Source organism: Nerophis ophidion, linkage group LG23 (genome assembly GCF_033978795.1).
Source record: "Nerophis ophidion isolate RoL-2023_Sa linkage group LG23, RoL_Noph_v1.0, whole genome shotgun sequence".
NCBI classification, from domain to species: Eukaryota; Metazoa; Chordata; class Actinopteri; order Syngnathiformes; family Syngnathidae; genus Nerophis; species Nerophis ophidion.
Window position 1 is genome coordinate 20,064,015 of NC_084633.1, and position 27,921 is coordinate 20,091,935.

General features: G+C 42.1%; 1 protein-coding gene across 6 annotated transcripts in view; it reads right to left on the minus strand.

Moving 5' to 3' along the window:
* srebf1 (sterol regulatory element binding transcription factor 1) overlaps positions 1-27,921 on the minus strand; it is a 145,677-nt gene that overhangs the window by 116,025 nt on the left and 1,731 nt on the right. For all 6 annotated transcript variants that reach the window (XR_009803935.1, XR_009803934.1, XM_061885154.1 and 3 more), the window contains exons 2-5: positions 23,377-23,925; positions 12,415-12,590; positions 12,189-12,326; positions 7,770-7,988 (exon numbers count right to left, since the gene is read on the minus strand). Coding sequence is in view for 4 of the 6 variants with exons in the window: in XM_061885154.1 (XP_061741138.1) it covers positions 7,770-7,988; positions 12,189-12,326; positions 12,415-12,590; positions 23,377-23,925 (1,082 nt within the window). In the remaining 2 variants the exon portion in view is untranslated. The remainder of the gene's footprint in view (positions 1-7,769; positions 7,989-12,188; positions 12,327-12,414; positions 12,591-23,376; positions 23,926-27,921) is intronic.

Below are 27,921 nucleotides of genomic sequence, written 5' to 3' on the forward strand. Positions count from 1 at the left end.
AAAGAGTTCCACTTTTGTCTCATCACTCCATAGAACAGTTTCCCAAATAGATGATTTTTGGCATACTGGAGTCTATTTTTTCTTGTGCCTGGTAGTCAAAAGTGCGGTGCGCCTGGGAGTTCATCTTTGTAGTGTGCGCCTTATTGTCTGGGACGAAACCTGCGTTCCCCCTTTTCAATGTCCTGTTGTAGTTCCTCAGCTGTCACCCGGGGGTTTTTCACCACTTCAAATACCGGACAGCATCCTTTTTCTACCACGCCCGGGTAGTGTTTCCACTGTGCCTTTAGCTTTAAACTTGCGAATGATGCTCCCAACTGTGTCTCTTGGAATGTGTAATGTCTTTGCTATTTTCTTAGGCGCAGTTGGGAGAGTGGCCGTGCCAGCAACCTGAGGGTTCCTGGTTCAATCCCCACCTTCTACCATATGAAATAACAAGTGTGTGTAAATTTAAATACTAAAGTGTGTGTAAATTTTAATACGAAACATCTGTTTAGTATTTTATGTTAAAATACTAAACAGATGTTTATTGGGATAAGGTAAACATCTGTTCAGTATTTTAACATAAGAATGTTTGATTGTGATTATGTGATCCCCTCTGGCTAACATATGAAATAACAAGTGTGTGTACATTTAAATTTGTCCCCTTTGGCCAAATGTATTAAGAAAATAAATCAGACAGCAAACCCTTTTATGTCAAAATACTAAACAGATGTTTAGACGGGACGGCGTGGCGCGGTTAGGAGAGTGGCCGTGCCAGCAACCTGAGGGTTCCTGGTTCAATCCCCACCTTCTACCAAGCTCGTCACGTCTGTTGTGTCCTTGGGCAAGACACTTCACCCTTGCTCCTGATGGTTCGTGGTTAGGGCCTTGCATGGCAGCTCCCGCCATCAGTGTGTGTAAATGTGTGTGTAAATGTGGAAGTAGTGTCAAAGCGCTTTGAGTACCTTGAAGGTAGAAAAGCGCTATACAAGTATAACGCATTTACCATTTATATCCTTTCTTATGAAGAGTAATGACCTCCTCTCTTGACTTCTTTGACCACTCCCTGGACTTCATCATGTTGCAAATACACCATTGACCATCTACAAGAAGCTGAGCGTCACAGTCTTTTTCAATTGATTTTAAAATCAATATTATTTTATGAGCGATGATTTGTTTTACTTTTACAATCCAAAAGTTGTACATGGATTCCCGATCTATCCATCCAGGAATTTAATGATGCTGGTTGTATTTCTAATCACATCTACAGGTGTTTTCAACACCTGATTGAAAATACCTTATTCAAATTCTGTTCTTAAGAGTTATGATCTTCAAGGGGTTGAATCATTTTGTCAATGAGATATTAAGAAAAATGCCCTTTTTTGGTATTTTTGTCAAATACAGTGTTACAATTGAAGTTGTCTATTTGACACATCTTTATTTGATATGACTATAAACAAAATACGGAATAAATGTCCAACTTGCTACAACACCAAAATTGTGTGGGGGTTGAATACTTTTGATCACAACTGTATGCAGTAACATATTGTGTCATTTACACACCTATTATTTTGTACACATTATTAAGGACAAACTGTAAAAAAATGATTATTAATCTGCTTGTTCATTTACTGTTAATATCTGCTTACTTTCTTGTTTAACATCTACACTTCTGTTCAAATGTAATAATCACTTATTCTTCTGTTGTTTGGATACTTTACATTAGTTTTGGATGATATCATAAATGTAAGTATCGATCCGATACCAAGTCGTTACAGGATCATACGTTGGTCGTATTCGAAGTCCTCTTGTGTCATACCTTCTGAGTTTATAAACATAATATAAATGTTAAAAAAAACTAAAGAAGTTTTTGTGATGCTAAAAAATATCGATGTAATCATAGGAGTATCGACTATACGCTCTTGTACTTGGCATCATTACAGTGGACGTCATGGCGTTTGTTTACATTGTGACAGTGCGTAGTGAAGCATATTCAGCTCGTCCTGCAGTGATAATAATACTTGTAATACACTTGTTTTATTTGTCGCCATGGAGACGAGGATTAGTGATTTAGAAGTAGCTAAAACACTGCCTACCAGGGATGGACTTTATCCGCTAGCTAGCTAGTTATGTTCTAAAGCACCTCTTCCTGAGGGAGTTTCAGTGTTAGAAATTTACCTTTATCTTTACTTTTTAAGCCAAAATGTGTCTGTTCTCCCTTTTCTGTCTACACACTGTGTCTGCTTGTAACTACTCTGTGACTGTGCGCTGCCGAACATGCTCCCCGGCCCGTAAACCAGTCCAGGTGGTGGACTGGTACTTTTCAGAGGCGGTATAGTACCGAATATGATTCATTACTATACTAATACAAGTATACCGTTTCATTTATACTTATTTTTCTAAATCAGCCTGACCTAACCCTAAGGTTTATTTGTTAAATACATTTTTAAATTTTCCGCGAGTTTCTTGTTGAAAACGTCGCGGAATGATGACGCGTGCGCCTGACGTCACGGATTGTAGAGGACATTTTGATCCAGCCCGATCCCAGCTATAAGTCGTCTGCTTTAATAGCATAACTACACAGCATTCTGGACATCTGTGTTGCTGAATCTTTCGCAATTTGTTCAATTAATAATGGAGACGTCAAAGAAGAAAGCTGTTGGTGGAAAGAGGTGGATTGCAGCTACCTTTAGCACCGAGACACGGCCGGTGTTTCTTTGTTTGTTGTGAAGCGGAGCGGTCAAGCGAACATGTTTTCTCTACGTCAACCACCATGTTTTTGGATGGGGGAATTGTGATATATATATCTTACCGGAGACACCAATGGATTATTCGTCGTCCTGCAGCAGCTGTCATGTCAAAAAAAGCAGCTGTAAGCTTGGCTCCTCGGCTTCTCTCAGACACTGCGTGTTTACTGCAGCCATCCGACCTCGAGGTATGTCTTTACAATCTTTAAAATCTCACTAAAACACTATTAAAAGAACAGGCAGATAAAGGATCTTCCAGAATTAGGTATAGCTCGGTTGGTAGAGCGGCCATGCCAGCAACTTGAGGGTTGCAGGTTCGATTCCCGCTTCCGCCATCCTAGTCACTGCCGTTGTGTCCTTGGGCAAGACACTTTACCCACCTGCTCCCAGTGCCACCCACACTGGTTTAAATGTAACCTTGATATTGGGTTTCACTATGTAAAGCGCTTTGAGTCACTAGAGAAAAAGCGCTATATAAATATAATTCACTTCACTTCACAATTATCCTAGTAAATGTGTCTAAAAACATCTGAATCGTTCATGATGCAATCGCCTTTTTTTTTTTCTAGTCCTTCGCTATCAATATCCTCAGCCACAAATCTTTCATCCTCACTCAAATTAATGGGGAAATTGTCGTTTTCTCGGTCCGAATAGCACTTTTTGTTGGAGGCTCCCATTATAAACAATGTGAGGACGTGAGGAGCCTCACACTTGTGATGTCATCGTCTGCTACTTCCGGTACAGGCAAGGCTTTTTTATCAGCACCAAAAGTTGCAAACTTTATCGTGGATGTTCTCTACTAAATCCTTTCAGCAAAAATATGGCAATATCGTGAAATGATCAAGTATGACACATCTGCTATTCCCATTTAAATAAGAAAATCTCATTTCAGTAGGCCTTTAACATTGCAACACATGCCAATACGGCCGGTTTAGTCTACTAAATTGCAATTTAATTTTTTTTTTTTTCTAGTCCTTCACTCTAACTTTCCTCATCCACAAATCTTTCATCCTCGCTCAAATTAATGGGGAAATCATCGCTTTCTCGGTCCGAATCGCTCTCGCTGCTGGTGGCCATGATTGTAAACAATGTTCAGATGTGAGGAGCTCCACAACCCGTGACGTCACGCGCACATCGTCTGCTACTTCCGGTACAGGCAAGGCTTTTTTATCAGCACCAAAAGTTGCGAACTTTATTGTCGATGTTCTCTACTAAATCCTTTCAGCAAAAATATGGCAATATCGTGAAATGATCAAGTATGACACATAGAATGGACCTGATGTCCCCGTTTAAATAAGAAAATATCATTTCAGTAGGCCTTTAACATTGCAACACATGCCAATACGGCCGGTTTAGTTTACCAAATTGCAATTTAAAAAAAAAATGTTTTAGTCCTTCACTCTAACTTTCCTCATCCACAAATCTTTCATCCTCGCTCAAATTAATGGGGAAATCATCGCTTTCTCGTTCCGAATCGCTCTAGCTGCTGGTGGCCATGATTGTAAACAATGTTCAGATGTGAGGAGCTCCACAACCTGTGACGTCACGCGCACATCGTCTGCTACTTCCGGTACAGGCAAGGCTTTTTTATTAGCGACCAAAAGTTGCAAACTTTATCGTGGATGTTCTCTACTAAATCCTTTCAGCAAAAATATGGCAATATCGGGAAATGATGAAGTATGACACATAGAATGGACCTGCTATCCCCGTTTAAATAAGAAAATATCATTTCAGTAGGCCTTTAACATTGCAACACATGCCAATACAGCCGGTTTAGTTTACTAAATTGCAATTTAAAAAAAAATTGTTCTAGTCCTGCCTTCCGCCCGATTGTAGCTGAGATAGGCGCCAGCGCCCCCCGCGACCCCGAAAGGGAATAAGCGGTAGGAAATGGATGGATGGATGTTCTAGTCCTTCACTCTAACTTTCGTCATCCACAAATCTTTCATCCTCGCTCAAATTAATGGGGAAATCATCGCTTTCTCGATCCGAATCGCTCTCGCTGCTGGTGGCCATGATTGTAAACAATGTTCAGATGTGAGGAGCTCCACAACCCGTGACGTCACGCGCACATCGTCTGCTACTTCCGGTACAGGCAAGGCTTTTTTATTAGCGACCAAAAGTTAAGAACTTTATCGTGGATGTTCTCTACTAAATCCTTTCAGCAAAAATATGACAATATGGGGAAATGATGAAGTATGACACATAGAATGGACCTGCTATCCCCGTTTAAATAAGAACATCTCATTTCAGTAGGCCTTTAACATTGCAACACATGCCAATACGGCCGGTTTAGTCTACTAAATTGCAATTTAATTTTTTTTTTTTTCTAGTCCTTCACTCTAACTTTCCTCATCCACAAATCTTTCATCCTCGCTCAAATTAATGGGGAAATCATCGCTTTCTCGGTCCGAATCGCTCTCGCTGCTGGTGGCCATGATTGTAAACAATGTTCAGATGTGAGGAGCTCCACAACCCGTGACGTCACGCGCACATCGTCTGCTACTTCCGGTACAGGCAAGGCTTTTTTATCAGCACCAAAAGTTGCGAACTTTATTGTCGATGTTCTCTACTAAATCCTTTCAGCAAAAATATGGCAATATCGTGAAATGATCAAGTATGACACATAGAATGGACCTGATGTCCCCGTTTAAATAAGAAAATATCATTTCAGTAGGCCTTTAACATTGCAACACATGCCAATACGGCCGGTTTAGTTTACCAAATTGCAATTTAAAAAAAAAATGTTTTAGTCCTTCACTCTAACTTTCCTCATCCACAAATCTTTCATCCTCGCTCAAATTAATGGGGAAATCATCGCTTTCTCGTTCCGAATCGCTCTAGCTGCTGGTGGCCATGATTGTAAACAATGTTCAGATGTGAGGAGCTCCACAACCTGTGACGTCACGCGCACATCGTCTGCTACTTCCGGTACAGGCAAGGCTTTTTTATTAGCGACCAAAAGTTGCAAACTTTATCGTGGATGTTCTCTACTAAATCCTTTCAGCAAAAATATGGCAATATCGGGAAATGATGAAGTATGACACATAGAATGGACCTGCTATCCCCGTTTAAATAAGAAAATATCATTTCAGTAGGCCTTTAACATTGCAACACATGCCAATACAGCCGGTTTAGTTTACTAAATTGCAATTTAAAAAAAAATTGTTCTAGTCCTGCCTTCCGCCCGATTGTAGCTGAGATAGGCGCCAGCGCCCCCCGCGACCCCGAAAGGGAATAAGCGGTAGGAAATGGATGGATGGATGTTCTAGTCCTTCACTCTAACTTTCGTCATCCACAAATCTTTCATCCTCGCTCAAATTAATGGGGAAATCATCGCTTTCTCGATCCGAATCGCTCTCGCTGCTGGTGGCCATGATTGTAAACAATGTTCAGATGTGAGGAGCTCCACAACCCGTGACGTCACGCGCACATCGTCTGCTACTTCCGGTACAGGCAAGGCTTTTTTATTAGCGACCAAAAGTTAAGAACTTTATCGTGGATGTTCTCTACTAAATCCTTTCAGCAAAAATATGACAATATGGGGAAATGATGAAGTATGACACATAGAATGGACCTGCTATCCCCGTTTAAATAAGAACATCTCATTTCAGTAGGCCTTTAACATTGTTGCAACACATGCCAATACGGCCGGTTTAGTTTACTAAATTGCAATTAAAAAAAAAATTGTTCTAGTCCTGCCTTCCGCCCGATTGTAGCTGAGATAGGCGCCAGCGCCCCCCGCGACCCCGAAAGGGAATAAGCGGTAGGAAATGGATGGATGGATGTTCTAGTCCTTCACTCTAACTTTCCTCACCCACAAATCTTTCATTCTCGCTCAAATTAATGGGGAAATCATCGCTTTCTCGGTCCGAATCGCTCTCGCTGCTGGTGGCCATGATTGTAAACAATGTTCAGATGTGAGGAGCTCCACAACCCGTGACGTCACGCGCACATCGTCTGCTACTTCCGGTACAGGCAAGGCTTTTTTATTAGCGACCAAAAGTTGCAAACTTTATCGTGGATGTTCTCTACTAAATCCTTTCAGCAAAAATATGGCAATATCGTGAAATGATCAAGTATGACACATAGAATGGACCTGCTATCCCCGTTTAAATAAGAAAATATCATTTCAGTAGGCCTTTAACATTGCAACACATGCCAATATGGCCGGTTTAGTTTACTAAATTGCAATTAATTTTTTTTTTTTCTAGTCCTTCACTCTAACTTTCCTCATTCACAAATCTTTCATCCTCGCTCAAATTAATGGGGAAATCATCGCTTTCTCGGTACGAATCACTCTCGCTGCTGGTGGCCATGATTGTAAACAATGTTCAGATGTGAGGAGCTCCACAACCCGTGACGTCACGCGCACATCGTCTGCTACTTCCGGTACAGGCAAGGCTTTTTTATTAGCGACCAAAAGTTGCAAACTTTATCGTGGATGGTCTCTACTAAATCCTTTCAACAAAAATATGGCGATATGGCGAAATGATGAAGTATGACACATAGAATGGACCTGCTATCCCCGTTTAAATAAGAACATCTCATTTCAGTAGGCCTTTAACATTGCAACACATGCCAATACGGCCGGTTTAGTTTACCAAATTGCAATTAAAAAAAAAAATGTTTTAGTCCTTCACTCTAACTTTCCTCATCCACAAATCTTTCATCCTCGCTCAAATTAATGGGGAAATCATCGCTTTCTCGGTCCGAATCGCTCTCGCTGCTGGTGGCCATGATTGTAAACAATGTTCAGATGTGAGGAGCTCCACAACCCGTGACGTCACGCGCACATCGTCTGCTACTTCCGGTACAGGCAGGGCTTTTTTATTAGCGACCAAAAGTTGCAAACTTTATCGTGGATGTTCTCTACTAAATCCTTTCAGCAAAAATATGACAATATGGCGAAATGATGAAGTATGACACATAGAATGGAGCTGCTATCCCCGTTTAAATAAGAACATCTCATTTCAGTAGGCCTTTAACAAGCCCAAACACCCCTTTGTGTTCACATATCATTTCTGCTACAAGATAACCTACCTTAGCCTCTTTGCCCGCCACCAAGTCTTTGAGTTCGGTAATTTTGTCGTTGATGGACGAGCGGTATCGCTTCTCGATGGCGTTGTGCGCGGTGCGCTTTTCCCCCTTGGGTGGGAGGGTGGCGTTCTTGTCGTTGGTAATGATACGGTTGATGGGTAGTTTCTCAGGATCCACCATGACGGGCAGAGTAGTCAGGAAGGTGCCCCCGCTCACAAAAGCCTGGGAAAAGAACACATCATGTATAATCATTGTTAAAAAAAAAACTCAAAAGTGACTCCCGTTCTTTTCGGACTATAAGGCGCACTTAAAATCCTTTCATTTTCTCAAAAAACGACAAGTCCGCCTTATAATCCAGTGTGCCTAATGTACGGAATAATGCTGGTTGTGCTTACTGACCTCGAAGCTATTTTATTTGGTACATGGTGTAATGATAAGTTTGACCAGTAGATGGCAGTCAAACATAAGCGATAAGTGTAGACTGCAATACATACTTGCCAACCTTGAGACCTCCAATTTTGGGAGGTGGGGCGTTGGGGGCGTGATCAGGGGTGGAGCGGGGGCGTGGTTGGGGGCGTGGTTAAGTGAAGTGAAGTGAATTATATTTATATAGCGCTTTTCTCTAGTGACTCAAAGCGCTTTACAGAGTGAAACCCAATATCTACGTTACATTTAAAGCAGTGTGGGTGGCACTGGGAGCAGGTGGGTAAAGTGTCTTGCCCAAGGACACAATGGCAGTGACTAGGGTGGCGGAAGTGGGAATCGAACCTGCAATCCCCAAGTTGCTGGCACGGCCACTCTACCAACCGAGCTATACCGCCCCGTTAAGAGGGGAGGAGTATATTTACAGCTAAAATTCACCAAGTCAAGTATTTCATATATATATATATATATATATATATATATATATATATATATATATATATATATATATATATATATATATATATATATATATATATATATATATATATCCATCCATTTTCTACCGCTTATTCCCTTTTGGGGTCGCGGGGGGCGCTGGCGCCTATCTCTGCCCGATTGTAGCTGAGATATATATATATATAAATAAAAGAAATACTTGAATTTCAGTGTTTATTTATTTACACAAATACACACACATAACACTCATCTACTCATTGTTGAGTTAAGGGTTGAATTGTCCATCCTTGTTCCTGTTCTCTGTCACTATTTTTCTAACCACATGCATGTACAGTAGGTGGCAGTATTATCCTGTTTAAGAGTGTCACAAAATTGCTGTTTACGGCAGACCAACTGCTTTACGGTACACGAAAACCTGATTGTGTGTTGTTACCGCGCTGGGAGGACGTTAAGGAACCTGCCTAACAATGAACCCACATAAGAAACAAAAAACTCGCCCTCGATCATTCTAAAGTTATAACGTCATTGGGCAGACACGCTGTTTATATTGTGGGAATGCGGACGTGAAAACAGGCTGTCCTCACTCAGGTCCGCATGGAGCTGGAGGGGGCGTGGCCTCCAGCTCCGCCTGAATTTCGGGAGATTTTCGGGAGAAAAATCGTGTTTCGAAGAGGGTCCCTTGCGAGGGGCAGAGATGGGCATCGCCACCACCCGTCGACTGGTGCTGAAGAAAGGTGCGGGGCCGACCTTCAGGTACGACCATATAATCTCAATAAAACACTAGTAACACAATAAGCACATAAGGGATTTTCCAGAATTATCCTATTAAATTTGTCTAATAACATCTGAATCGCTCCCACTGTATAGTCCTTTTTTTTTTTTCTAGTCCTTTACTCAATCTTTCCTCATCCACGGATCTTTCATCCTCGCTCAAATTAATGGGGAAATTGTCGCTTTCTCGCTCCGAATCGCTCCCACTGCCATCTTTTTTTTTTTTCTAGTCCTTCACTCTAACTTTCCTCATCCACAAATCTTTCATCCTCACTCAAATTAATGGGGAAATTGTCGCTTTCTCGGTCCGAATTGCTCTAGCTGCTGGTGGCCATGATTGTAAACAATGTGAGGATGTGAGGAGCCCTACAACCCGTGACGTCACGCGCACATCATCAATGTTTTCTACTAACGTCAAAGAAGAAAGATGTAGGTGGGAAGCGGTGTATTGTGGCCGCCTTTAGCAACACAAACACAGCCGGTGTTTCATTGTTTACATTCCCGAAAAATGACGATGAAGCTTTACTATGGAACAGAGATGTCAAGCGAACACGGTTGGATTGGACCACAGACACAAAGTACAGTGTATTATGCAGCGATCATTTCGAAAGATCGTGTTTCGAAGAGAGTCCCTTGCGAAAGAGCAGAGATTATCCTAGTAAATTTTTCTAATAATATCTGAATCGCTCCGACTGTATAGTCCTTCACTCTAACTTTCCTCATCCACAAATCTTTCATCCACGCTCAAATTAATGGGGAAATTGTCGCTTTCTCGGTCTGAATCGCTCCCACTGCCATCTTTTTTTTTTTTCTAGTCTTTCACTCTAACTTTCCTCATCCACAAATCTTTCATCCTCGCTCAAATTAATGGGGAAATTGTCGCTTTCTTGTTCTGAATTGCTCTGGCTGCTGGTGGCCATGATTGTAAAAAATGTGAGGATGTGAGTTTTTTTCAAAATTTTACCGTTCTCGGAATATCCCTAAATAAAGCTTTAAAGTGCCTTATTTTCGCTATCTTCGAAACCACTATCCATTTCCCTGTGACGTCATACAGGGCTGCCAATACAAACAACATGGCGGTTACCACAGCAAGATATAGCGACATTAGCTCGGATTCAAACTCGGATTTCAGCGACTTAAGCGATTCAACAGATTACGCATGTATTGAAACGGATGGTTGGAGTATGAAAGTATTGAAGAAGAAACTGAAGCTATTGAGCGAATAGCTATTGACGCTATTCATAGCCATAGCATGGCCGAATAGCTGCGTTAGCATCGCCGGTAAAATGTGCGGACCAAACGATCAGGACTTTCGCATCTTTTAACACTGGAGCAACTTAAATCCGTCGATTGGTAAGTGTTTGTTTCGCATTAAATGTGGGTGGAAGGAAACGTAATATCGTTGCAAATGCATCTACAGGTTATCCATACATCTCTGTGCCATGTCTGCTTTAGCATCGCCGGTAAAATGTGGAGACACTCTGGCACATTCAATGGGGGTCTGGCGGCAGATTTCTTGCCAGTGGTGCAACTTGAATCCCTCCCTGTTAGTGTTGTTACACCCTCCGACAACACACCCACCAGGCATGATGTCTCCAAGGTTCCAAAAAATAGTCCAAAAAACGGAAAATAACAGAGCTGAGACCCGGTGTTTGTAATGTGAAAATGAAAATGGTGGGTGTGTTACCTCGGTGACGTCACATTCTGACGTCATCGCCTCCAGCGCGATAAACAGAAAGGCGTTTAATTCGCCAGAATTTACCCATTTAGAGTTCGGAAATCGGTTAAAAAAATATATGGTCTTTTTTCCGCACCATCAAGGTATATATTGAATTGATTAACGTGGACCCCGACTTAAACAAGTTGAAAAACTTATTGGGGTGTTACCATTTAGTGGTCAATTGTACGGAATATGTACTGTATTGTGCAATCTACTAATAAAAGTATCAATCAATCAATCAATCAAAAGACGCTTACATAGGTCTGCTGATAATGTTCCCCTTTAATCTTCTTCCCTTTATGCGATTTCAAATGATTGAAATCATCTTCCTCCATTTTGAAAAGGATGACAGGTGAAGTGTCACTTGTGACGTGACGAGTTTGACCCGGTGGTAATTCAAGGCAGGCGCATACTATATACCCAATTCAAGGAAATACAGTATGCAAATATTATGTGGACAAAACATGACCATTCGTATCAAAACCTGCTCAAAGGCATTTAATTTGCCAAAATTCACCCATTTAGAGTTCGGAAATCGGTTAAAAAAATACACGGTCTTTTTTCTGCACCATCAAGGTATATATTGACGCTTACCTAGGTCTGCTGATAATGTTCCCCTTTAATCTTCTTCCCTTTATGCGATTTCAAATGATTGAAATCATCTTCCTCCATTTTGAAAAGGATGACAGGTGAAGTGTCACTTGTGACGTGACGAGTTTGACCCGGTGGTAATTCAAGGCAGGCGCATACTATATACCCAATTCAAGGAAATACAGTATGCAAATATTATGTGGACAAAACATGACCATTCGTATCAAAACCTGCTCAAAGGCGTTTAATTCGACAAAATTCACCCATTTAGAGTTCGGAAATCGTTTTTTTCTGCACCATCAAGGTATATATTGACGCTTACATAGGTCTGCTGATAATGTTCCCCTTTAATGCGCCTTTTGTGTGCAAAAAAGACCTAAATAGACCGGCTCATCGGCAGTGCGCCGTATAATCCGGTGCGCCCTATGGTCCAGAAAATACGGTATATCATGATTTACCTGCAGCGGCGCACTCTGAGCTGTGGTGGTAGAGACCAGGGGGGCAGGGGAGGCCATGGTAGTGACGATGCAGGGGTCATGCTTCAGTGTTGTGAACAGCAGAGACTCAGCTTTGATAAACTGGGGTTGCAGTATCACCTGAGAAAGGTTCAAATGTCTTAGTTATTCTTCCGGTTCATAATGGCCTCCATCCAAGTGCACTGCATTCACCCTCTTGTGCACTTACAGGTACTTGCTGCATTTGAGGCGTGAGGGTCTGGGTCGGTGGGCTTCCCGACGTGGTCAACAAGGTAGAGGTGGTGGGCAAGCCTTGCAGCGGCGGCTGAATGGTCACCGACGGTACTTGTGGAGGCGAGGGGGGCAAGGCGGCAAGGGGCTGGCTTACTTTGCCTGGGTTGGAGGCTGGAGGGGAGGAAAGTAGAAGATAGCGGAAGGTTCTGGTTAAAGATTTGTAGAGCACTAGGTGAACCTTTATCTGGGATAAGGAAGCAGTAACAGGATTTAATGGCTCTACTGATTTGTCTTATCTGTGGCAAGGAAATAGTAGGTCAGGGCGATACACTGCAAAAACTGAATCTAAGTAGGATTTAATATCTCAAATAAGGGTGATATTTGCTTATTTTCTGTCTGGTAAGATAATTCTTCTCACTAAACAGATTTGATGTTAGAGTCTTTTACTTGTTTTAGGGGTTTTGCTCCTAAATGATCTCAGTAAGATACTACAGCTTGTTTCCGACATTTTGAGTAAAATATGCTTGAAACAATTTTTGTCCAAGTGTCCAAAACACACCCAGCAATGGTGCACAGGAAGGCGGGGAAGAAGAGGGGGAAAAGGCGGCCAAAATGTTCAAAAGTCCCAATTGTGTCCAAAATACCTCCCCGGGGTTCCAGTCCCACGAGTCCCGCCGCCGGCCACACAAGTCCTGGGTTACAAAAAATGTCCAAAACGCACCCAGCAAAGTCCCACAGGAAGTAGGGGGGAAAAATTTGAAAAAGTCGCCAAAAGTCCCCCCAAATTTTCTAAATACCTACTCAGGTTCGAGTCCCAACTGGGTTCGAGTTTGAGTTTGAGTGCACACTCGAACCCGGGTGGGACTTTTGAACATTTCACCGACTTTTCTCACTTTTCTCCCCACCTCTCCGTGGGACTTTGCTGGGCGCGTTTTGGACATTTTGGGCATCCCGGCCGGCGGCGGAACTTGTGGGACTCGAACCTGTGTGGGTATTTTGAAAATTTTTGGGAATTTTCCTGACTTGTCCAACGTTCATCCCCTCTCCCCATGGGACTCGGCTGGGTGTGTTATGAACATTTAGGGCATCCTGGGACTTGCGTGGCCATACATAAGATTTTATACTTGATTTAAGTGTTTAGGTCCTAAATGATCTCAGTAAGATACTACAGCTTGTTTCCGACATTTTATGACCTATTTTGAGTAAAATATGCTTGAAACTGTTTTTGTCCAAGTGTCCAAAACACACCCAGCAATGGTGCACAGGAAGGCGGGGAAGAAGAGGGGGAAAAGGCGGCCAACATGTTCAAAAGTCCCAATTGTGTCCAAAATACCTCCCCGGGGTTCCAGTCCCATGAGTCCCGCCGCCGGCCACACAAGTCCTGGGTTACAAAAAATGTCCAAAACGCACCCAGCAAAGTCCCACTGGAAGTAGGGGGGAAAAATGAGAAAAGTCGGCAAAAGTCCCACAAAATTTTCTAAATACCTACCAAGGTTCGAGTCCCAACCGGGTTCGAGTTTGAGTTTGAGTGCACACTCGAACCTGGGTGGGACTTTTGAACATTTCCCCGACTTTTAATAAAATTTAGGGGCGGCATAGCTCGGTTGGTAGAGCGGCCTTGCCAGCAACTTGAGGGTTGCAGGTTCGATTCCCGCTTCAGCCATCCTAGTCACTGCCGTTGTGTCCTTGGGCAAGACACTTTACCCACCTGCTCCCAGTGCCACCCACACTGCTTTAAATGTAACTTAGATATTGGGTTTCAGAATGTAAAGCGCTTCGAGTCACTAGAGAAAAGCGCTATACAAATATAATTCACTTCACTTCACTTCACTTTTCTCACTTTTCTCCCCACCTTCCCGTGGGACTTTGCTGGGCGCGTTTTGGACATTTTGGGCATCCCGGCCGGCGGCAGAACTTGTGGGACTCGAACCTGTGTAGGTATTTTGAACATTTTTGGGAATTTTCCTGACTTTTCCAACTTTCATCTCCTCTCCCCATGGGACTCGGCTGGGTGTGTTATGAACATTTAGGGCATCCTGGGACTTGCGTGGCCATACATAAGATTTTATACTTGTTTTGTTTTGCTCCTAAATGATCTCAGTAAGATACTACAGCTTGTTTCCGCCATTTTATGACCTGTTTGGAGTAAAATATGCTTGAAACTGTTTTTGTCCAAGTGTCCAAAACACACCCAGCAATGGTGCACAGGAAGGCGGGGAAGAAGAGGGGGAAAAGGCGGCCAAAATGTTCAAAAGTCCCAATTGTGTCCAAAATACCTCCCCGGGGTTCCAGTCCCACGAGTCCCGCCGCCGGACACACAAGTCCTGGGTTACAAAAAATGTCCAAAACGCACCCAGCAAAGTCCCACAGGAAGAAGGGGGGAAAAATGAGAAAAGTCGGCAAAAGTCCCCCAAAATTTTCTAACTACCTACCCAGGTTCGAGTCCCAAAAGGGTTCGAGTTTCAGTTTGAGTGCACACTCGAACCCGGGTGGGACTTTTGAACATTTCCCCGACTTTTAATAAAATTTAGGGGTGGCATAGCTCGGTTGGTAGAGCGGCCGTGCCAGCAACTTGAGGGTTGCAGGTTCGATTCCCGCTTCCGCCATCCTAGTCACTGCCGTTGTGTCCTTGGGCAAGACACTTTACCCACCTGCTTCCAGTGCCACCCACACTGGTTTAAATGTAACTTAGATATTGGGTTTCAGAATGAAAAGCGCTTCGAGTCACTAGAGAAAAGCACTATATAAATATAATTCACTTCACTTCACTTCACTTCACTTTTCTCACTTTTCTCCCCACCTCTCCGTGGGACTTTGCTGGGCGCGTTTTGGACACTTTGGGCATCCCGGCCGGCGGCGGAACTTGTGGGACTCGAACCTGTGTAGGTATTTTGAACATTTTTGGGAATTTTCCTGACTTTTCCAACATTCATCCCCTCTCCCCATGGGACTCGGCTGGGTGTGTTATGAACATTTAGGGCATCCTGGGACTTGCGTGGCCATACATAAGATTTTATGTTAGAGTGTTTTACTTGTTTTAAGTGTTTAGGTCCTAAATGATCTCAATAAGATACTACAGCTTGTTTCCGACATTTTATGACCAATTTTGAGTAAAATATCCTTGAAACAATTTTTGTCCAAGTGTCCAAAACACACCCAGCAATGGTGCACAGGAAAGCGGGGAAGAAGAGGGGGAAAAGGCGGCCAAAATGTTCAACAGTCCCAATTGTGTCCAAAATACCTCCCGGGGTTCCAGTCCCACGAGTCCCGCCGCCGGCCACACAAGTCCTGGGTTACAAAAAATGTCCAAAACGCACCCAGCAAAGTCCCACAGGAAGAAGGGGGGAAAAATGAGAAAAGTCGGCAAAAGTCCCACAAAATTTTCTAAATACCTACCAAGGTTCGAGTCCCAACCGGGTTCGAGTTTGAGTTTGAGTGCACACTCGAACCCGGGTGGGACTTTTGAACATTTCACCGACTTTTCTCCCCACCTTCCCGTGGGACTTTGCTGGGCGCGTTTTGGACATTTTGGGCATCCCGGCCGGCGGCAGAACTTGTGGGACTCGAACCTGTGTAGGTATTTTGAACATTTTTGGGAATTTTCCTGACTTTTCCAACTTTCATCCCCTCTCCCCATGGGACTCAGCTGGGTGTGTTATGAACATTTTGGGCATCCTGGGACTTGCGTGGCCATACATAAGATTTTATGTTAGAGTGTTTTACTTGTTTTAAGTGTTTTGCTCCTAAATGATCTCAGTAAGATACTACAGCTTGTTTCCGACATTTTATGACCTATTTTGAGTAAAATATGCTTGAAACTGTTTTTGTCCAAGTGTCCAAAACACACCCAGCAATGGTGCACAGGAAGGAGGGGGAAAAGAGGGGGAAAAGTCGGCCAAAATGTTCAAAAGTCCCAATTGTGTCCAAAATACCTCCCCGGGGTTCCAGTCCCACGAGTCCCGCCGCCGGACACACAAGTCCTGGGTTACAAAAAATGTCCAAAACGCACCCAGCAAAGTCCCACGGGAAGAAGGGGAGAAAAATGAGAAAAGTCGGCAAAAGTCCCACAAAATTTTCTAAATACCTACCCAGGTTCGAGTCCCAACCGGGTTCGAGTTTGAGTTTGAGTGCACACTCGAACCCGGGTGGGACTTTTGAACATTTCCCCGACTTTTAATAAAATTTAGGGGCGGCATAGCTCGGTTGGTAGAGCGGCCGTGCCAGCAACTTGAGGGTTGCAGGTTCGATTCCCGCTTCCGCCATCCTAGTCACTGCCGTTGTGTCCTTGGGCAAGACACTTTACCCACCTGCTCCCAGTGCCACCCACACTGGTTTAAATGTAACTTAGATATTGGGTTTCAGAATGTAAAGCGCTTCGAGTCACTAGAGAAAAGCGCTATATAAATATAATTCACTTCACTTCACTTTTCTCACTTTTCTCCCCACCTTCTTGTGGGACTTTGCTGGGCGCGTTTTGGACATTTTGGGCATCCCGGCCGGCGGCAGAACTTGTGGGACTCGAACCTGTGTAGGTATTTTGAACATTTTTGGGAATTTTCCTGATTTTTCCAACTTTCATCCCCTCTCCCCATGGGACTCGGCTGGGTGTGTTATGAACATTTTGGGCATCCTGGGACTTGCGCGGCCATACATAAGATTTTATACTTGTTTTAAGTGTTTAGGTCCTAAATGATCTCAGTAAGATACTACAGCTTGTTTCCGCCATTTTATGACCTATTTTGAGTAAAATATCCTTGAAACTATTTTTGTCCAAGTGTCCAAAACACACCCAGCAATGGTGCACAGGAAGGCGGGGAAGAAGAGGGGGAAAAGGCGGCCAAAATGTTCAAAAGTCCCAATTGTGTCCAAAATACCTCCCCGGGGTTCCAGTCCCACGAGTCCCGCCGCCGGCCACACAAGTCCTGGGTTACAAAAAATGTCCAAAACGCACCCAGCAAAGTCCCACAGGAAGTAGGGGGGAAAAATGAGAAAAGTCGGCAAAAGTCCCACAAAATTTTCTAAATACCTACCCAGGTTCGAGTCCCAACCGGGTTCGAGTTTGAGTTTGAGTGCACACTCGAACCCGGGTGGGACTTTTGAACATTTCCCCAACTTTTCTCACTTTTCTCCCCACCTCTCCGTAGGACTTTGCTGGGCGCGTTTTGGACATTTTGGGCATCCCGGCCGGCGGCAGAACTTGTGGGACTCGAACCTGTGTAGGTATTTTGAACATTTTTGGGACTTTTCCTGACTTTTCCAACTTTCATCCCCTCTCCCCGTGGGACTCGGCTGGGTGTGTTATGAACATTTAGGGCATCCTGGGACTTGCGTGGCCATACATAAGATTTTATACTTGTTTTAAGTGTTTTGCTCCTAAATGATCTCAGTAAGATACTACAGCTTGTTTCCGACATTTTATGACCTATTTTGAGTAAAATATGCTTGAAACTATTTTTGTCCAAGTGTCCAAAACACACCCAGCAATGGTGCACAGGAAGGAGGGGGAAAAGAGGGGAAAAGGCGGCCAAAATGTTCAAAAGTCCCAATTGTGTCCAAAATACCTCCCCGGGGTTCCAGTCCCATGAGTCCTGCCGCCGGCCACACAAGTCCTGGGTTACAAAAAATGTCCAAAACGCACCCAGCAAAGTCCCACAGGAAGAAGGGGGGAAAAATGAGAAAAGTCGGCAAAAGTCCCACAAAATTTTCTAAATACCTACCCAGGTTCGAGTCCCAACCGGGTTCGAGTTTGAGTTTGAGTGCACACTCGAACCCGGGTGGGACTTTTGAACATTTCCCCGACTTTTCTCACTTTTCTCCCCACCTTCTCGTGGGACTTTGCTGGGCGCGTTTTGGACACTTTGGGCATCCCGGCCGGCGGCGGAACTTGTGGGACTCGAACCTGTGTGGGTATTTTGAACATTTTTGGGAATTTTCCTGGCTTTTCCAACTTTCATGTTGTGTGTGGCTTCCGCGGCAACACGCACACGACTGCAAGGCATACTGGGTGACACAGAGTACACTAATGGTTGTGATATAAACAATTTTAACACTCTTAGTAATATGCGCCACGCTGTGAAGCCACACAATACAAGATTGACAAAAACATTTTGGGAGAACATCCTCACAGTAACACAACATAAACGCAACACAATAAATACCCAGAATCCTTTGTATCCGTGACTGTTTTGACTATTTTATAAACCTCGCTAGCAGCAGATTAGTAAGTGTTAAAGTTGTTTATATCACAACCATTAGTGTACTCTTATCACCCAGTATGCCTTTCAATCTTGTACGTGTGGTTGCTGAAGCTGCACACAACATGTTGCTGGACCAACAATCGGTTCGTACATGTTGTTGAAGGTGTCAAAGGCAATGGCTTCACAGCACGCCCATATTCTAGTCATCAGGATGAACGCTATTTAATAGTCGTGAGAACGTTAGCGGCTGTAATTGTCTTCATTAATCTGTGAAACAGGTTTAAATAGCTCTGTGAGTGGTAAAGGCGGCCGACCTCTGATGTATTTCAGCGGGCGGGTACGTTTCTGATAAAATGTTGGTTCAGGTGGACGGCGGGTGGATGACGACTTTGGTGATGCGGTTGCGGATGATATAATTGCCTATGCGCGCATCTCTAATATATTTAATTTTATATATTATGTGTATATATATATATATAAATATATATATATATATGTATTTTTAATACAACTGTAATACCTATGACAGAATGTACACTTATTAGTATGGATTCATAAAGCTTTTTACCAACAGGGCCTAAATATTTTAAACGTATTATAAATCAAACATAGAACATCCAACAATGTTGAGTGGTATGAGTGCAACTCTATTCTTGTAAAATAAATACAAAATAAAGAAAAACGTTCTTATTTTTACAAAAAATAAAAAATAAAATATATATGTAAATATATATATATATAATTTTACGTATTATGTAAATATATATATATATATGTTTTTCTTAATACAACTGGAATACCTATGACAGAATGTACACTTATTAGTAAAGATGTCCGATAATGGCATTTTTGCCGATATTGCGATATTGTCCAACTCTTAAATACCGATTCTGATATCAACCAATACCGATATATACAGTCGTGGAATGAACACATTACTATGTCTAATTTTGTTGTGATGGCCCGCTGGATGCATTAAACAATGTAACAAGGTTTTCTGAAATAAATCAACTCAAGTTATGGAAAAAAAATGCCAACATGGCACTGTCATATTTATTATTGAAGTCACAAAGTGCATTATTTTTTTTAACATGCCTCAAAACAGCAGATTGGAATTTGGGACATGCTCTCTGAGAGAGCATGAGGAGGTTGAGGTGGGGGGAGTTGGTAGCGGGGGTGTATATTGTAGCGTCCCGGAAGAGTTAGTGCTGCAAGGGATTCTGGGTATTTGTTCTGTTGTGTGACGGTGCGGATGTTCTCCCGAAATGTGTTTGTCATTCTTGTTTAGTGTGAGTTCACGGTGTGGCGCATATTTGTAACAGTGTTAAAGTTGTTTGTACGGCCACCCTCAGTGTGACCTGTATGGCTGTTGACCAAGTATGCATTGTATTCACTCGTGTGTGTGGAAAGCCGTAGATATATATGTGACTGGGCCTGCAAGGAAAGGCAATGCCTTTAAGGCAATGCCCCGATATTGTTGTCTGGGTGGAAATCGGAAAAAATTCGGGAGAATGGTTGCCACGGGAGATTTGCGGGAAATTCGGGAGTCTCCCGGGAAAACCGGGAGGGTTGGCAAGTATGACTGGGAGACGCAACTGCTCAGTACTTCTGCCTATGTCCGTGTACCACTCTGTACAGTTACGTTTTAAAAAAGTCATAAATATTACTTTTTGAAACCAATACCGATTATTTGCAGAATTACATTTTAAAGCATTTATCGGCCGATAATATCGGCAGTCCGATATTAGCGGACATCTCTACTCATTAGTATAGATCAGGGGCCACCAACATTTTTGAAAGCAAGAGCTACTTCTTGGGTACTGATTAATGCCAAGGGCTACCAGTTTGATACACACTTCAATAAATTGCCAGAAATAGCCAATTTGTTCAATTTACCTTTAGTAAATAAATCTATATATTTAAAAAAAATTGTTATTGCTGTTTGTCATTCCGTCGTACATTTTTTTCCCTTTTACGGAAGGTTTTTCGTAGAGAATAAATGATGAAAAAAACACTTCATTGAACGGTTTAAAAGAGAAGAAAACACAAAAAAAATGAAAATTAAATTTTGAAACATAGTTTATCTTCAATTTCGACTCTTGAATTCAAAATTCAACCGAAAAAAAGAAGAGAAAAACTTGCTAATTCGAATTTCTTTGAAAAAATAAAAAAAATAATTTATGGAACATCATTAGTAATTTTTCCTAATTAAGATTAATTTTAGAATTTTGATGACATCTTTTAAATAGGTTAAAATCCAATCTGCACTTTGTTAGAATATATAACAAATTGGACCAAGCTATATTTTAACAAAGACAAATCATTTTTTCCTCTAGATTTTACAGAATTTTTTTTTTTAAAGAAATTCAAAAGACTTTGAAATAAGATTTAAATTTGATTCTACAGATTTTCTAGATTTGCCAGAATATTTTTTATTTATTTTAATCATAAATTTGAAGAAATATTTCACAAATATTCTTCGTCGAAAAAACAGAAGCTAAAATGAAGAATTAAATTAAATTGTATTTATAATTCTTTACAATAAAAAATAAATAAATTACTTGAACATGGATTTAAATTGTCAGGAAAGAAGAGGAAGGAATTTAAAAGGTAAAAAGCTATATGTGTTTAAAAATCCTTAAATCATTTTTAAAGTTGTATTTTTTCACTAAAATTGTCTTTCTGAAAGTTATAAGAAGCAAAGTAAAAAAAGAAATGAATTTATTTAAACAAGTGAAGACCAAGTCTTTAAAATATTTTCTTGGATTTTCAAATTCTATTAGAGTTTTGTCTCTCTTAGAATTAAAAATGTCTAGCAAAGCGAGACCAGCTTGCTAGTAAATAAATACAATTTAAAAAATAGAGGCAGCTCACTGGTAAGTGCTGCTATTTGAGCTATTTTTAGAACAGGCCAGCGGGCGACTCATCTGGTCCTTACGGGCGACCGCGTTGGTGACCCCTGATATAGATTCATGAAGCTTTTATTTTTTTAACATCTTGACTAATTTTAACATAATGTTGTATTATATGACTATATCCTCGGAGTACGATTCTTTTATATATAAAAAGGTAAATGTTTGTCAACTTACCGGGTGTTTATTTTATCAAAGTCTGGTAAAATAGGCTAAAATGATCGGATTGCATGGTTATTAGAGATGCGCGGTTTGCGGATAAACCGCGGGTCGGGCGGTTGACATGACGAAAAAATAGATTTTAATTAGATTCGGGCGGGTGGCGGTTGAACCATCCGGGAATATTTGACATACATGGTTCTGGGATCGGTATCCTTTGCCATTCAAAGAGCCATTTAAGACCCGTGTCATAAAGCGAAGAAGACAATAGGAGACGATATTATTCTCCTGAATGACTGCCGGCAGTCACCCAGATAATAAGTATTAGGGCGTGCTATGAAGTCATTGGCTTTGTCGCCTTCTACAACATGTACGATCTGCTTCTCAGTCCAGCATCATGTTGTGTGTGGCTTCCACAGCAACACGCACACGACTGCAAGGCATACTGGGTGACACAGAGTACACTAATGGTTGTGAGATAAACAATTTTAACACTCTTAGAAATATGCGCCACGCTGTGAAGCCACACCAATTAAGAACGACAGACACATTTCGGCAGAACATCCTCACAGTAACACAACATAAACGCAACACAACAAATACCCAGAATCCTTTGTATTCATGACACCTCCTGACTATTTTATACACCCCGCTAGCAGCAATACCCCCCCGTGTGTCGGTAAGGTGAGCGGGGTTGGGGGCGCGGGGGTGTAAGATATATTCAGGAGTGTCACGGATACAAAGGATTATGGGTATTTGTTGAGTTGCGTTTATGTTGTGTGACTGTGAGGATGTTCTCCCGAAATGTGTTTAGACTTAGACAAACTTTGTTCCACACAGTAGCTTAGTTACAATGATGGAAAGTGTAAGGATGGAAAGGACAATGCAGGTATAAATAGACTAGGTATAGCAACATATCTGCGAATATATACAATATATACTTATCATGTGTACAGTATATTATATATACAGATATAATATATCTATAACATATATACAATATATACCAAATGTTATGTACACTATCACAGTATATATGGCAGCCCCAGCATCAAAAAAGAGAGTAAGTCCAGCAGAAAATAGAATATAGACCTTAACAACAAAGAGAAGTAGCTCAGGAAATAGGCGGATATTATCTGTAGCTGTATGGGGAGTGATTATACAGCTGGATGGAGTGTGGAATGAAGGGAGTGTTTGTCAATCTTGTTGGGTGTGGCTTCACAGCGTGGCGCATATTAGTAAGTGTTAAAGTTGTTTATATCACAACCATCAGTGTACTCTGTGTCACCCAGGTTGCCTTTCAATCTGGAACGTGTAATTGCGGAAGCTGCACACAAAAATGGGTTCGTACATGTTGTTGAAGGTGTCTAAGGCAATGGCTTCACAGCACGCCCTTATTCTTGTCATCAGGATGAACGTCATTGGATAATCGCGAGAACATTAGCGGCTCCAATTGTCTTCATTAGTCTGTGAAACAGGTTTAAATAGCTCTGTGAGTGGTAAAGGCGGACAACCTCTGATGTATTTCAGCGGTCCTGATAAAATGTCGATTCGGGTGGACGGCGGGTGGATGACGACTTTGGTGATGCGGATGCGGATGATATAATTGCCTATCCGCGCATCTCTATATGTTATTGGATTAAAAAAAACAATACACTGGACATGAAGACCAATCCTCAAAGTACATACCAATGTAGTTGTTCTGGACTTTGTTCAGAGTCTGGGTCTGAAGTTGTGTCTGTGGCAGGTTCGGAGGCTGCAGCCGGAGTACCGGAGTCGTAAAAAGTTGGGCGCTTGTGGCGCTGAAGGCAGGGTTTGTTGGCGGCGATCCATGAGGCGACGCTGCCTGCAGAGGAGAAGAATGACCCGGAATGGGTTGGGACGGTTCCGCCTTAGGCTGTCTGAGACTCTGAGCTTGCGGCGGGGAGGCCTGCTGCTGCTGCCGTGGTATGGAGCTCGACACCGGAGACAGGGGGGACTGCCGAAAGGTAACGGGCTGAAAGGTTTTGTCCGGGGTAGACGAGCTGCGGGTGATGGGAGGGCCCAGGAGCGCATCTAAATGAGGGCTGCTGCTTAAAATGGAGGAGGATGAAGAGGATAAAGGTGCAGTCGTGGCGGCGGGGAGGGGGCTGGACTGAGGGAGGCAGGAAAGGTTTAGATTGGTGCTGGGTCCGGCGTACGGAGGGTTATCAAAGAGTCCAAATTCCCCTTCTTGGTTGTGAAGGAGCTGCAGCATGTCTGGCAACAAACAACAACAAAACAGATAACCCTTGAGAGGAAGACATGCACAGTTGGTGTAATGTTTTGATATTGATATTACATCATGCACAATGTTGATTAATAATAAGCACTGGTGGGCAATGTAGTCGATATTAAAGCAGGCGGGAAGACATTACTGCATCACCAAATAGAAGCAACTAAAATAGTGCGACAAAATGATTTGACAGTATTACAGGAACACATTTAAAAATAGCCCTAATTACTAGAGGTGTAACGGTACGTGTATTTGTATTTTGGTTCTGTACAGGGGTGTACCAAACGAGTTTCTAACCTAAAGTCTTAACAAGCTGCTTTGCTTCTTCTGCCTCTGTCCCAGCACCCAGCATTGTCCCACCCACACAACCATCTGATTGGCTGTTACCGCTACATATGTAACCAATCAGCAGTGCATATTCAGAGAGCATGTAGTAAATGCTTCAGCGTCCAGCAGATAGGTGTTTAGCTGGTGAGCATAAGGCAGCGTACTCTCCCCAAATGATAATAAACACCTCCCAGTCAACTAATACTAACATCACTATGAGCCCGTTGACCTTCTAGAAACTTCAACTGCAGCTCAGCTCGCTCGCAGTTCTGGCTTGAGGTGAAGGCTGATTAGCTTTTAGCGTAACGTTAGCTCATTTTGCGGTGTGTGTGTGTGTGTTTGTTTTAAAGGGGAACATTATCACAATTTCAAAAGGGTTAAAAACAATAAAAATCAGTTCCCTGTGGCTTGTTTTATTTTTCGAAGTTTTTTTCAAAATTTTACACCTCCCGGAATATCCCTAAAAAAAGCTTTAAAGTTGTTGATTTTCGCTATTTGCGGTGCGACTGTCCATTTCCCTGTGACGTCATACAGTGCTGCCAATAAAAACAACATGGCGGTTACCACGGCAAGATATAGCGACATTAGCTCGGATTCAGACTCGGATTTCAGCGGCTTAAGCGATTCAACAGATTACGCATGTATTGAAACAGATGGTCAGAGTATGGAGGCAGATAGCGAAAACAAAATTGAAGAAGAAATTGAAGCTATTGAGCGAATAGCTATTGACGCTATTCGGCCATAGCGTGGGTGTACCTAATGAAGTGGCCCATAGCATGGCTGCCTTATTAGCATCGCCGGTAAAATGTGCGGACCAATCGATCAGGACTTTCGCATCTTGTGACACTGGAGCAACTTAAATCCGTCGATTGGTAAGTGTTTGTTTCGCATTAAATGTGGGTATCTAGTTTCAAATGTACATACAGCTAGCGTAAATAGCATGTTAGCATCGATTAGCATAGCATGTTAGCATCGATTAGCTGGCAGTCATGCCGTGACCAAATATGTCTGATTAGCACATAAGTCAACAACATCCACAAAACTCACCTTAGTGATTTTGTTGACTTAATGGTTGCAAATGCATCTGCAGGTTATCCATACATCTCTGTGCCATGTCTGTCTTAGCATCGCCGGTCAAATGTGGAGACACTCTGGTACATTCAATGGGGGTCTGGCGGCAGATTTCTTGCCAGTGGTGCAACTTGAATCCCTCCCTGTTAGTGTTGTTACAACCTCCGACAACACACCCACCAGGCATGATGTCTCCAAGGTTCCAAAAAATAGTCGAAAAAAACGGAAAATAACAGAGCTCAGACCCGGTCTTTGCAATGTGTTGAAAATGAAAATGGCGGCTGTGTTACCTCGGCGACGTCACATTCTGACGTCATCGCCTCCAGAGCGATAAACAGAAAGGCGTTTAATTTGACAAAATTCACCTAATTAGAGTTCGTAAATCGGTTAAAAAAATACATGGTCTTTTTTCTGCACCGTCAAGGTATATATTGACGCTTACATAGGTTTGGTGATAATGTTCCCCTTTAAGGACAGAAAACTTTGAATAGCCTGCTATCACATGTTGATGAAAATATAACATTTACATAATAAAAATCAACTACAGGGTTCCCAAATGCTGTAATAAATTAAGCATGATGAGTTGACTTGAAACTGTTTAATGTTGCACTTTTTATATGTAGAAGAAAAGTTTTGTCATTCTATTTAATCAAAGCAACAACTTGAGGCAGTTTAATGTTGATTAACCTGGGCAGAATTATTATAGTGTTCCCAATGTTAAAAGGATAAAGACATTGTTTACAAATTTGGTAAATAAATAACCAAAAAATTAGTATTTGGTTGTTTTCTTACTGTACCGAAATTGAACCGAGGTACGTACCGAACCAAATTTTTTTTGTACCGATACACCCCTACTAATTACAGATAATAACATACAATTAGAAGAGGCAATTCTTGAAGTCATTGCGTGAAGTTGAAGTGAAATGCTGACAGAATATAGCATGAATGTAAGTGTAGTTTGAATGTTGGAATGTTGAAGATTTTCAATTTCCAGGAAAACCGGAATTGGGTTTGATACTTGTGAAAGTGCTAGTTTGGATGTCCAGGATGAGTGGCATGTGTTGATGTTGGAATGGTTTGAATAGGTTGAAAAATGTGGGAATTGTGCAACTTGGGAAAATGTCCCATTCGTTTCAATGGGAACTTCCAGGAAAATTGAGAGTTTGGGAAAAGCAGGATTTAAAAGGGGAACATTATCAGCAGACCTATGTAAGCGTCAATATATACCTTGATGGTGCAGAAAAAAAGACCTTTTTTTTTTTAACCGATTTCCGAACTCTAAATGGGTGAATTTTGGCGAATTAAACGCCTTTCTGTTTATCGCTCTGTGGCGATGACGTCAGAATGTGACGTCGCCGAGGTAACACACCCACCATTTTCATTTTCAACACATTACAAACACCGGGTCTCAGCTCTGTTATTTTCCGTTTTTTCGACTATTTTTTGGAACCTTGGAGACATCATGCCTCGTGGGTGTGTTGTAACAACACTAACAGGGAGGGATTCAAGTTGCACCACTGGCCCCAAGATGCCAAAGTGGCAAGAAATCTGCCGCCAGACCCCCATTGAATGTACCAGAGTGTCTCCACATTTTACCGGCGATGACAGACACGGCACAGAGATGTATGGATAACCTGCAGATGCATTTGCAACTATAAAGTCAATGAAATCACAAAGGTGAGTTTGTTGATGTTGACTGCCAGCTAATCGATGCTAACATGCTATTTACCGGCGGTGCTAAAGCAGACATGGCACAGAGATGCATGGATAACCTGCAGATGCATTTGCAACTATATCACGTTTCCTTCCACCCACATTTAATGCGAAACAAACACTTACCAATCGACGGATTTAAGTTGCTCCAGTGTCAAAAGATGCGAAAGTCCTGATCGTTTGGTCCGCACATTTTACCGGCGATGCTAACGCAGCTATTCGGCCATGCTATGGCTATGAATAGCGTCAATAGCTTCAGTTTCTTCTTCAATACTTTCATACTCCAACCATCCGTTTCAATACATGCGTAATCTGTTGAATCGCTTATGCCGCTGAAATCCGAGTTTGAATCCGAGCTAATGCCGCTATATCTTGCTGTGGTATTCCCATTGTTTGTTTACATTGGCAGCACTGTGTGACGTCACAGGGAAATGAACAGTGTCTTCGCAGAGAACGAAAAAAAAGGCACCTTAAAGCTTTTTTTAGGGATATTCCGGGACCGGTAAAATTTTGAAAACAACTTCAAAAGATACAACAAGCCACTGGGAACTGATTTTTATTGTTTTCAACCCTTTTGAAATTGTGATAATGTTCCCCTTTAAAAAGAAAAACGAGTAGGAACATCGATGACTTGAATAAGCTGAATTGGTCGGTGTTGGAATTGTTTAAATCGGTCAAGAAATGTTGAAGTAGTGACATGTCGAATTGAGAAATGGTATTACAAAATTCCTGGAATTCCGAGGAAAACGGGAATTTTTCCAGTTCAAAAACTACTTTGTTTTTTGAACTGGAAATTCATTAAGAGGAATGTTTTGACGGTGGAACGGTTGAAATGTGTTGAAAAATATGGGAAGAGCAGTCGCCAGAAA